Source organism: Maniola jurtina, chromosome 12, assembly GCF_905333055.1.
Source record: "Maniola jurtina chromosome 12, ilManJurt1.1, whole genome shotgun sequence".
Lineage (NCBI taxonomy): Eukaryota > Metazoa > Arthropoda > Insecta > Lepidoptera > Nymphalidae > Maniola > Maniola jurtina.
In genome coordinates, this window is record NC_060040.1 from 438,605 (window position 1) to 450,862 (window position 12,258).

General features: G+C 35.5%; 1 protein-coding gene across 1 annotated transcript in view; it reads right to left on the minus strand.

The window, feature by feature from the left end:
* The window catches only part of LOC123870275 (organic cation transporter protein-like), a 28,115-nt gene that overhangs the window by 11,284 nt on the left and 4,573 nt on the right, over window positions 1-12,258 (minus strand). The window contains exons 2-5 of the mRNA XM_045913505.1: window positions 7,269-7,503; window positions 6,931-7,186; window positions 6,528-6,850; window positions 6,035-6,329 (exon numbers count right to left, since the gene is read on the minus strand). Coding sequence (XP_045769461.1) covers window positions 6,035-6,329; window positions 6,528-6,850; window positions 6,931-7,186; window positions 7,269-7,503 — 1,109 coding nt within the window. The remainder of the gene's footprint in view (window positions 1-6,034; window positions 6,330-6,527; window positions 6,851-6,930; window positions 7,187-7,268; window positions 7,504-12,258) is intronic.

The window sequence follows — 12,258 nt, forward strand, 5'->3', positions numbered from 1 at the left end:
GTGTTATTTTTCACACTGAATAACTACTGAACTTCTCACCACCGTGGAACATTTATTTATCTTTGTTTAAAATGCAGAGATTGATATTTGAGCGGAATATTTCCATAACCGAAATCGATGACATCGGTAAGTAAACAAATATAACCTACTCGTATTGAAATTATGTTTATGCTTTTTACTTATGTGTATTTAGTATTTTCTAAATGTTAGCGTAATGTTTTTAATCCATTTAATACTTTTAATCAGACGCATTATAATATAACAATGTAACCAATATAGTAAATACTAGCTGATGCCCGCGACTTCATTCCCGTGTATATAGGTTATTAAAAATCCCGTGGGAACTCATTAATTTTCCGGGATAAAAAGTAACATATGTATTAATCCAGGATATAATCATTTACAGATGAATACCGTGCGCTTGTGGGTCTGTCACTACGGAGACACGGGGCATGTAGACAATTGTTGACCTGGGCTCAAACCATCAGCTTATAAGATGGAGTAACATCACCACCAAGAAATCGTTGCAATGCATAGCGTGGATTCCTTTTTAAAAACTTGGTTGACACCGACCAAGCACAATGTTGTTCTACAAACTGTGCGGAAGCATTTGCTTGCTGCCGGAATACATTACGAAGAAAATATTACGAATGGTTTGCACCAGGAACATAGACTTTCATCTTGCAATGAAATATATAAACTTTGACTGATGTAATTACGTTGTTATTTTTACTAATGAAAAATCTTTTGAGTCGGACAAGGATGGACGTAAAATACCATAATAATAGAACAACAGGTAAACGATATCTTATACTTTGAATAAAGTGGTAACTTCAACCTAGGAGTCTCTGTGGGGCAGCATATACTTGCTGGAATATGGTTACTAACATGACGAGTCGATTACAAAAAGTAATAGCTTACGAGGGTAGCCTACCTTTATACATTATTAAATAAAGTATAGGTAATTAATTTAATTCTATTTGTGAGTGATATTATTGTTATTGCAGTTAGAAGTTATAATTGATTTTGATTTCTAACTAAGTAATTAACATGTTGATTCATCTCACAAACCTAAAAGTAACCCAAAACGTAAATAAAACATTACGTTCATACTTGGCCGACTTTTAGCATACTTCACATCGATATTGGTTTTAAATTACTATAGGAGTAATAGGAGTAGATAAAGTATGTCAATTTTTTTTCCTCTTTTGTATACCTTCTGTTAACTTGATGTGTTAATTTTTTGACAAGCGTCTTATTTATTTCTTGCTTATTATAATAATTTATGAACTGCACAAAAGACAAATAAATAACTTCTAAAATAGAAAAGTGTTATTATTTTTGTTTTTTCTTGCTTATAATTATATTGTTTGAAAGTATGATAATTTTGACTGTATAAAGAAGACAAAATAAATAATTGCAAAAATAAAAAAGCAATCCCCCACTAGGATTAGAACTCACGCCATATTTAAGAACTTCAACACTATTACCACTCGGCCATCAGAACTATGTTGACGAATGTGAAATTTGCAACCCTATACGACTGGTAAGGTTATCTAGAAGTGTGAGTGAGTGTAGTAAGTGTGAGTGTATCTATTATCGGATAGCATCGGGTCGTATCTTTGTGTGTTATACATACGCGCGCATTAGTATGCTCTGCCAAGCGAATTATTTTTCCGAGTGTACCTAAAATTTTAGTCCAGCGACGGCCTGCCCGCGAAATTCAAATTTAATTTGGTTTTTCGCAATTTGTAAACTAATACGACAAACGTAGGCTTATGGTATTTTAATTGCGACAATGGCAGTATCCTCCTCACAGGTCTATATAAAAATCTTTACTTGAAAGGGTCCAGTTTAAGAAATCAGCTCTAGTATCGACTATTCTCACAAATTAGTCGATACTACAGCTAATTTCTCACCAAACCAAATTAAATTTGAATTTCGCGGGCAGGCCCGTCTCATGCCCCTTAACAGGGCTCTCTCAGTCACTCGTTTCATACAATCGTAGTTCCAATTTCACTTGAATATTAAGCAACCAAATTCCATGAAATTTTGCAGACATATTCTAGAAACTAATATCTGTGTCTATGGCATAATATCTGTGTCTAGGCACGTTTATGGTTCGCCAGATTTGCGTGAAAACAACCAGTTTTAAAATTACACGGATTTAATAAATCATAAAAAAATATACAGTGTGTTTTTAACTGGGGCAGTATGAAAAATTCCAAAACCTACCTAGCACGTATATTTTTTTGCTAAAACAATTTTAGCATGGTTAATTTTTTGGTCAAGCGTGAGTAAGAAACATAAAAATAAATATTTGTTTTCTAATGCTGATCGATTCAGTTTTATGTATGTATGGTATGGTTCATACCTATTCCATTTTATCGGATCGCAAGAAAAAAATCAGAACAGCAAAAATCGTCAAAAACTTAATATTTTTTCATACTGAATATATAGCTGAGGATACAAATTGCAATGTACTAAAATATCATAACCGAATATTTCAAAGTTTTTACAAAAAGAGGTTTAATAGTTTCCTTAGGAATTCCCCTGTATCTCCTATGATTTTGGATTTCCTCATACTGTTTCGTTTGAAAAGCACGCTATATGTAATACTAGAGGATGGCCGCGGCTTCGCTTGCGTGGATTTTGGTTTTTTTAAATCCTGTAGGAACTCTCTGATTTTCCGGGATAACAAGTAGCCTATGTCCTTTCCCGAGATGTACCCCAAGTCTGTTTCTTTCATTAAAATCGGTTCAGCGGTTGAGCCGCAAAAACGTAGCAGACAGACACACTCGCATTAATAATATTAGTATGGATGGATTTATTAATAGAGGCCCTCCAAATTAATCAAAAAAAAAAAAACGCTAGCTTGCTCACGTGCGTGCAATTTAAACACTTGACCCTGAAAGTTTTACAATATGCCAACAAAGGTCAACGTATGAGAAAGGATGTAGGTAAACTATGGACACCGTTTGCAAGGTTCCACAAGGCCAAGTCCATCCGTCTCACCTGACGTCAATGCGAATGTGTAGATGGGTCCCTCTTGCACGCCACGCGTGTAACGACCGACGGGAGGCCCACCGCGGTTTCGAACAGGTGGAATAGGTGAGTCGTAGTCACGGGTGTATCACAACGTGCAAGCTGTCCCACTTCCATGCATCGTATCCGCGCTAACAGCGATCTCGCTCTAATTTCATCACGTGGAGAGGTGCACTATGGTTTCGAAAGATAAGAACCAAATACACGAGGTAGTGAAATCAAAAAAAATATTGCCAGCGTAGCATGGCATGCCATTTGTACTAAGCGTTAACTGAGATATCAATAGATGCACAGTCAGTTAGAGAGGCCCACGGCGCGGCGTTTTCAAGTAGCTTGTCTAAGTAGTAAGTACACCGTCACGGTCAAGACGCGCTGCATGTTTGCGGATGTCATGAAGGCGAAAAATAATTCCAGTGAAAAGGAAGGAAAATGGATACGGCAAAATTAACAAGATAAAGTTGAACTCTAAAACCCGACTGCGATCGATAAACGCTGAAATCTATATATCTATATACATATAATAAAATTGTAGAAAAGTGGTGTCTGTACAATGGAAATATATAAAAAAAAAGTAGCAGGGGTTGTTATTATATCGATGCCGAACCCGAAATTGTAATTAATTTTTTTTGTCTGTTTGTCTGTTTGTCTGTTTGTCTGTTTGTCTGTGTGTTTGTGCACGCTAATCTCAGAAACGGCTTATTCGATTTAGATACGGTTTTCACTAATATATTGTAGTAAGCTTCACTTAGGATTTAGTGTTTATTTCATGTCAATCGGTTCATAAATAAAAAAGTTATGTCAATTTAAAGAATCACGGCGCCTCGCGCCTGAGCGTCCGTGGCTATATAAAGCGCGAAAAGTCACTATTCCACGCGAACGAAGTCGCGGGCACAGCTAGTACATATAATAAAATTGTAGAAAAGTGGTGTCTGTACAATGGAAATATATAAAAAAAAAAGTAGCAGGGGTTGTTATTATATCGATGGCGAACCCGAAATTGTAATTAATTTTTTTTTGTCTGTTTGTCTGTTTGTCTGTGTGTTTGTGCACGCTAATCTCAGAAACGGCTTATTCGATTTAGATACGGTTTTCACTTATATATTATAATAAGCTTCACTTAGCATTTAGTGTTTATTTCATGTCAATCGGTTCATAAATAAAAAAGTTATGTCAATTTAAAGAATCACGCGCGCCTGAGCGTCCGTGGCTATAATATAAAGCGCGGTCACTATTCCACGCGAACGAAGTCGCGGGCACAGCTAGTATTATAGTAAAATTGTTTTTCTGTCGCTTGGTATATTTTAGTGTTGTAGTACATTTACATTTACGAACTCAGAATTTTTTCTTCTTTCATTTGATATCCCACTCAATAGCAAAAAAAAATTTTTGGAGACCCCGACTTTGGAGACCAGCTACGCTGGAACACACAGAATCTGGATACAAACATACACACCCACATACATACATAGATTGCTAAAATCATAACCCTTTCTTTTGGCTTTGCCGCAGTCGGGTAAAAAGTAAATACAGGTAAAGAAAATCAAGGCGAGTGAGTAACTTACACGCAAGGGTAGAGGCCGCAGGAATTAAAATACCTTTTTATATTCATAATGTAGACAAGGTTTCTTCGATTGAGGATATCATGAATAAGGACATCAGGATTAAGGCTAACTTAGGTAGAAAGGTCGAAAAGGAAAATAATATACAGTCAGTTAAATACGAATCGATGCTAATGTGATTTCACCTTAACATAATATGGACGAGTTCAATAAACATTCGAGGAGGATTTACCTACTTATATTGTTGATTTTCTAAAGATTAGTTTTATCTTAAGTGGAAGATTAAAAGCCAGACAATCTTAATGTATAATGTCTACTAGATCGTTCACTTTATTTAAATACAAGATGATAATATTATTACGTATCAGTTAACCCGCCCTAGCTTTGCACGGGTGCAAAAAAAAATTGTTAATGAAATTGGTCTGGATTTGGTCGAGTAATATCGACCAAAATTTTCATTCTCAATCCATACTAATATCATAAATGCGAAAGTGTGTCTGTCTTGCCGTCTGCAACGTTTTCACAGCCCAACCACTGAACCGATTTTAATGATTTTTGTACAGACTTGGGATACATCCCGGGACATAGGCTACTTTTTATGCCGGAAAATTGAAAAGTTCCTACGAGATTTTAAAAAAACTGAAATCCAAGCGGGCGAAGCCGCGGGCATCCTTTAGTCCCGAATAATCCTATTGTTTTCTAAATAGAAATTATCCCAAACGTTTACCCAAAAAAATGCCTAACTATAAATAACTGTACCAAGTTACATTCTCTGTTGAGTAGTTTCAACGCAATGCGTGCACATACAGATAAATAGACAGACCTATACACTATACAGACATAATATATATAGATAAAGATATATATTTCTATATTTATATATATCTATATTTATAGCCCTATTTCGTAATGCTTCCTCCAGTTACAGTTTTACTGTAAGTAGGTATAAATGCCCAACAAAATACAAACTAACATAATACTTTCACGTAACTTCCATTATGAGTATTATATTCATGCAACTTTGTTTTAAACGAATGATAGCACTAAGCTCTTAGTCAAGTAGGTATTTATATAGCTTATCTACATGGAATTAAAATTAAAATTATGCCGCATATACCATATAATTATTGTATTGTAATGAAAAAGCAATCGTTTTCAGTCTTAACTAGGTATTTACGGAGGTTTTAATTTATAATGCAAAGAGATAGAAAGAACTCAGTGTTGATATAAAATAATTCAAATTGTATAAGTATAGTCCAATTAAGAGCCATATACGATGGTATACGAAAGTGAGCTTTTGCCCAGCAGTGTATCATCAGAGACCCTAATGTGCGATAACTTGCTTTATATGGACGGAAAAGAGACGGAAAGAGATGTCTCTTTTACGTCCATGCTAAACAGTGCAGACAGATTATGATTACAAAACGTACCTTTAGGAATAAAGACGAAGGCAATATTGCATGCTGCACTGATCAAGTAACATGACGATAAGGTCGCCTTGCGTCCGATCCTGTCCAAAACAAGGACTGCTGTGTAGAAACCAGGGATTTCGATGGCACATGTTAGAATATAGTTCAAATGCATGGTGTCGGAGAGACCAGTAGAGTTGATGGACAATCCGTAATAGACGAAGATGGCAGTGATCCACCAAATTGGCGTGGTGCATACCCTTCTTAGTAAAACTGGAGATCTTAATATAGTACGTACTAATCCAGGACCAGCTGGCTAAAAACAAAAACATCTCATTTAAAACCAAACCTTTGATAGTTATTTTGTTGATCAATATTAAAATTATGATTAGTAGACATAAGGATTAGGAGCATGAATCAAACAAATGCATTGCCTTATCTTATAAGCTTTTACGAGTGATAGTTCTACTTGTTTGTTAAGCGAATATAGATTTATTTAATAAAATCCACTTACTTGAGATTTAGTGTGTTCTGATGGTTGTAACAGGATATTTAAAGACTTTTCACTGATACTTTTTTTGTTTACCCTCGCAATAGTCTGCAATACTTCTCGAGCTTCTGAGAACTTATTTTTCGAAAGTAACCATCGTAAACTTTCAGAGAGTATCCAGTAATATGATATAATCAGCAAGCAAGGTAGATGTAGAGCTACTAACAATGACCGCCAAGGTGATATTAGCCAAGCTATGCCACCAAGAACCACCTGGCCAAGTCCAAATAATGAAGATGACGTAGCACTTGTGAAGACACGGTACTTAGGGCCAACCAGCTCCGTAACTAAAATAGATATATACTCACATTGAACAACATTATTATAAAGAAATCTATAAACGAAAGACATTGAAGGTGATAGTTACCAAAAATGTAAGCCGAACTGTAAGTGCCGGCACCAAGAGTAGTTTGTAGAATTTGAAGTATCAGGTACATTGTGTAGTTGACGGAGAATGCGCGGATGAGACCAATGATGCCCAAGTTGAGGACACTGATGATGAGTGCGAACCTTCGGCCGAAGCGATCAGAAATGTAGCCAGTTATAGGTAATACCAGCAGGGTACCAATACTATTTAAAGTTCCTGCAAGAGCTCGTAACCAATCTTGACACGCGAGATCAAACTAAAAAGACAATAATAATAATTAGGATTAACTTTAACAAGTGGAGACTATTGAAAAACCAATTATTGATGTTGTTACTAACCTCGTATACAACTGTGTTATTTTTAGCATACACAAATCCTTCGCAAGCCTCGGTTTCGGAAGCATTAAACAGGGTGGCAGGGCAATAGCTCAAGGTTCCATTACTTTCCACATCCTGTGGGGAGTACCTCTCACAACTGGCAAACCCTGATTTAGTCTTCGGCACCGCGTTTAAAATCCATTCAGGGTCATATTTAAGCGACTTGCCAACCTCACCGCATTCTGGGATTTGACATCTAGAAACACAATAACATGACTAGTGGTCCACTTTGAAGAGGAAAACCAATGCGAATGACATAGACGATTTCACCTTCAAACTAGCAATTTTGACATGTCATGACCCTCTATTGACAATTAATCAAGCAGACATTTCAATCTGCGAAATTTACGCGGACTTTTAGTATTTTGACGTAGGAGGGTAAACGATCCAGTAAATGAACAAATAAGGACTACCCTGACATTGACCTAAAATTAAGGTAGGTATATGAGAATCGTTCTATATATAATTTTTATATTTTGTGTGTCTGTACACAGTAGGTATACACTCTTAAATTATTTAAATATCAAAAAATCAAATAAAATGCGTGGTATTAATTATTATAACTTATTTTATTTAACAAAAGGATAAATTGCCAGTAAATGAACTGGGAATTTCAGTGAATGAACGAACTCTATCTAGTGCATAAACTCTCGATTCCTATTAATAAATAAATTCTTAAATATATTTTCGGCTTGGAATTCAAAAAAAATTGTCAGATTTTCACAGTTTTTGACTTATTGTATATTTTTTTCTACATTTTGCGCGATAAATCAAAAACTATTTTACATAATAATAATAAATAAAACCTGTTTTAGAATGTATAATAGAGCCCTTTCTGTATAATAGAGAAAAACTTAATGCCCATGTTGCACCCAAGTCGCTGGAAGTGCAACATCAGCTGCTGAATGTTTTGAGAGTAGTGAGAACAATATACCGTAACACATGTTATCAGATTTGTTCCTTTGAGCCGAGAAGCCACATGTTCTGATGCTTTTTAGACAATCTAAGATCTCTCATTAAGTGGTCCAAATCATTTTGATTGAATAGTCTAAGTTGAGATGTAAAAGTCACTACATCGTCACTACCTTCTGAAAGTTCTTGAAGTAGATTGGAGGTACTGGGTTGGGGCTGAGGTACAGATTTATCACCAGAAGTCAGAATCGTTCTAATTGTAGACTGCAAGTTACAATAGAGTCGCTTGGAACAATTTTTTTGCTGTTTCTTCTGGTTATATTCACAATGCAGAAATAATAATCATCATGGTGTTTAGATGGTTCGCGCCAAATTATAATACTTTTTTTAGTAAAAGTAGGGTCTATTCTTATTTGCTCATAAACGCAATGAGGAAATACAGCTTCCACATATAAAAATTTGGAGTCCAGGCCTTGCTGTTAGCTGCTAATGGGTTCTCAAAGTAGCCCGAGTATGCTTGTTTTACAAAGTTAGACACACTTGCACGACATTCTTTAATACGAGTACGTACTCGCCACCAAATGGTACAAAAATGATTGGAATAACTTGCAGATGTTCTTCTTGATGTTAACACCTCGATAAATTTTGGAAATTACTTGTGTGATCTTAATAAAGTGTGAACATACAAAGTGTGAGTATAGTGCAAAATATGGGGGTACCTGTATCTCAAAAACTAGAGCTGCTGTGTAAAAAATTAAAGTAGATCTGAAATCAGCGACGTCAAATTAGTAAGAAACAGTTTCAAAACCTAATAAAACAAAAAAGTTGAATTTTGTATGCCAGTGAAATGATTCGGAATCGGAAGCCACTTTATATATCGCGAAATTTGGAAATGTGGTCAAATTTTCGAAATCCATATTTATCAATGAAAAGCGACATAATTTTGTAAGTAGTACTTACTTACTTCAGTTTACTATTTTCGAACAGTTTCGCAGAGGTACCTACAACAATCGGCCTCATTCAATCAGCCGCCATATTTATAGTAACAGGCAAATAAATACAATTAAGTATTGGAACTACAATACCTATGCTCCTAAATGTATCTTAAAAAACAAGTCTCATTCAGCGTTACAAGTGCAGAAGAGGAAGTAGACAGACGGATTAACATCAGTTCGAACAAGTACTGGGCACAAAAGGAAAGAATGAAAGGAGCTTACCCAGTACATCTTAAAAGATCCGTTACAGATACATGCATCCTGCCATGCCTCACCTATGCCAGCCAAACATGGGTCCAGACAAAGAATATAAAAAGAATAATAGTGACTTGCTAAAGGGCGATGGCAAGGAGCATAACTTAAGGAAAAAATATTCAAAGTGAGAATTGAAGACATAAGAAAAAAGACAAAGCCTACAGACACCTTGAGACATGCCCTAAAACTGAAATGCAAATGGTCATATTGTATCGATTTTTACAGATGAAAGAAGGACAGGAAAAATCTCCCCTTGGCCAGGTCCAGCAGGCAAAAGAAAAATAGGTAGACCGAAGACGCGTTGGTCTAATGCTATTGTGCAAATCGCGAGAGAAAATTAGCTTGATAGTACCAAAGACAGAGAGAAATGGGGATACCCAAGAGGGATCCTTATCCAAGAAAGAAGAATACCAGAATAAATATTTTAAAAAAAATCTAAAGAAAAATTAAACCGACTTCAAAAACCACAAACACTAAAAAGTAAAAATAATTTTAGTGATTGTGGTTTTTGAAGTCGGTTTTATTTTTCTTTTGAAAATTTTTTATTTCACAATTTTTAGTGGCCCCACTGTACTATAATATGCCATACCCAGTTAAAACCCTACTACAACAAACAGTAGGGTTAGGGTACACTGATCGCGAGCAATTTGCTCTTATCCATTGAGGAGTTCCGTTCTCCATCTCGGAAGATATTCATCAGATCTTCATCAAATTTATATGGGACCACCTGCGAAGTATACCCTATCAAACAAAAAAAAAATCCAAATCGGTCCAGGCGTCTTTGAGTAATCGGGGAACATACGTTAAAAAAAAAAGATACCGAGGAATTCAGAACCTCTTCCTTTTTTTGAAGTCGGTTAAAAATATTTTTTAAATTTTGGTAACAGTTTCCTTTTTTGTGATGCCAGGGAGCTCTAAATATCGATTTTGAACGAAATCGGTCAATTAACAAAGAATTTCAAAATGGCGTCGACTTTTTTAAATTTTGGTAACAGTTTCCTGTTTTGTGATGCCAGGGAGCTCTAAATATCGATTTTGAACGAAATCAGTCAATTAACAAAGAATTTCAAAATGGCGTCGAATTTTTTAAATTTTGGTAACAGTTTCTTATTTTGTGATCCCAGGGAGCTCTAAATATCGATTTTGAACGAAATCGGTCAATTAACAAAGAATTACAAAATGGCGTCGACTTTTTTAAATTTTGGTAACAGTTTCCTTTTTTGTGATCCCAGGGAGCTCTAAATATCGATTTTGAACGACATCGGTCAATTAACAAAGAATTTCAAAATGGCGTCGACTTTTTTAAATTTTGGTAACAGTTTCTTATTTTGTGATCCCAGGGAGCTCTAAATATCGATTTTGAACGAAATTGGTCAATTAATAAAGAATTTCAAAATGGCGTCGACTTTTTTAAATTTTGGTAACAGTTTCCTTTTTTGTGATGCCAGGGAGCTCTAAATATCGATTTTGAACGAAATCGGTCAATTAACAAAGAATTTCAAAATGGCGTCGACTTTTTTAAATTTTGGTAACAGTTTCTTATTTTGTGATCCCAGGGAGCTCTAAATATCGATTTTGAACGAAATTGGTCAATTAATAAAGAATTTCAAAATGGCGTCGACTTTTTTAAATTTTGGTAACAGTTTCCTTTTTTGTGATCCCAGGGAGCTCTAAATATCGATTTTGAACGACATCGGTCAATTAACAAAGAATTTCAAAATGGCGTCGACTTTTTTAAATTTTGGTAACAGTTTCTTATTTTGTGATCCCAGGGAGCTCTAAATATCGATTTTGAACGAAATTGGTCAATTAATAAAGAATTTCAAAATGGCGTCGACTTTTTTAAATTTTGGTAACAGTTTCCTTTTTTGTGATGCCAGGGAGCTCTAAATATCGATTTTGAACGAAATCGGTCAATTAACAAAGAATTTCAAAATGGCGTCGACTTTTTTAAATTTTGGTAACAGTTTCCTTTTTTGTGATGCCAGGGAGCTCTAAATATCGATTTTGAACGAAATCGGTCAATTAACAAAGAATTTCAAAATGGCGTCGACTTTTTTAAATTTTGGTAACAGTTTCTTATTTTGTGATCCCAGGGAGCTCTAAATATCGATTTTGAACGAAATCGGTCAATTAACAAAGAATTACAAAATGGTGCCAACTGTTTTAAGTTTTGGTAACAATTTCCTGTTTTGTGATCCTAGGGATCCTCAGATATTGATTTTGAACAAAATCTATGACAGTTCCAGAAAATAGATTTTAAACACTATTTAAATTATTATCATTAACATTAAATTAAATGAAAACACGACGCGCGACGTGTACTGCAGCCCCTGAGCTTGAGCACAGGCCGAGCCGGTATAAACCGATTTCTCTCCGTACGCGACGTAGCGCCTGTGCTCACGCACACACGCGCCTCAAGCTTGTAGTAGTGTACCTATCGTAGCGCGCTTGTATGAAGCTTTGACTCTGTTCGCTACTCATGTGGTTATACAACGCAATACCACACTCACAAACACTCGTACAAACATACAGACAAGTATATACTCACACACACTCACACACACACACATGGACGCACGCACACGCACTTTTGAACGGTTTGAACGGAACACGGTTTTGAAATTGAAATTGAAAAAAGTGTAAGAATTTGTAAGAAAATATTTAAAAAAGGTATATCAGCCGGTTTTTTATTCCAGCTCTTAATACATGTAAAAACGTCCAATCTGTTCATTTACTTGAGCCTTTACCCTAGTACCTAATTATATCGACCGCCCCATATCAAAACA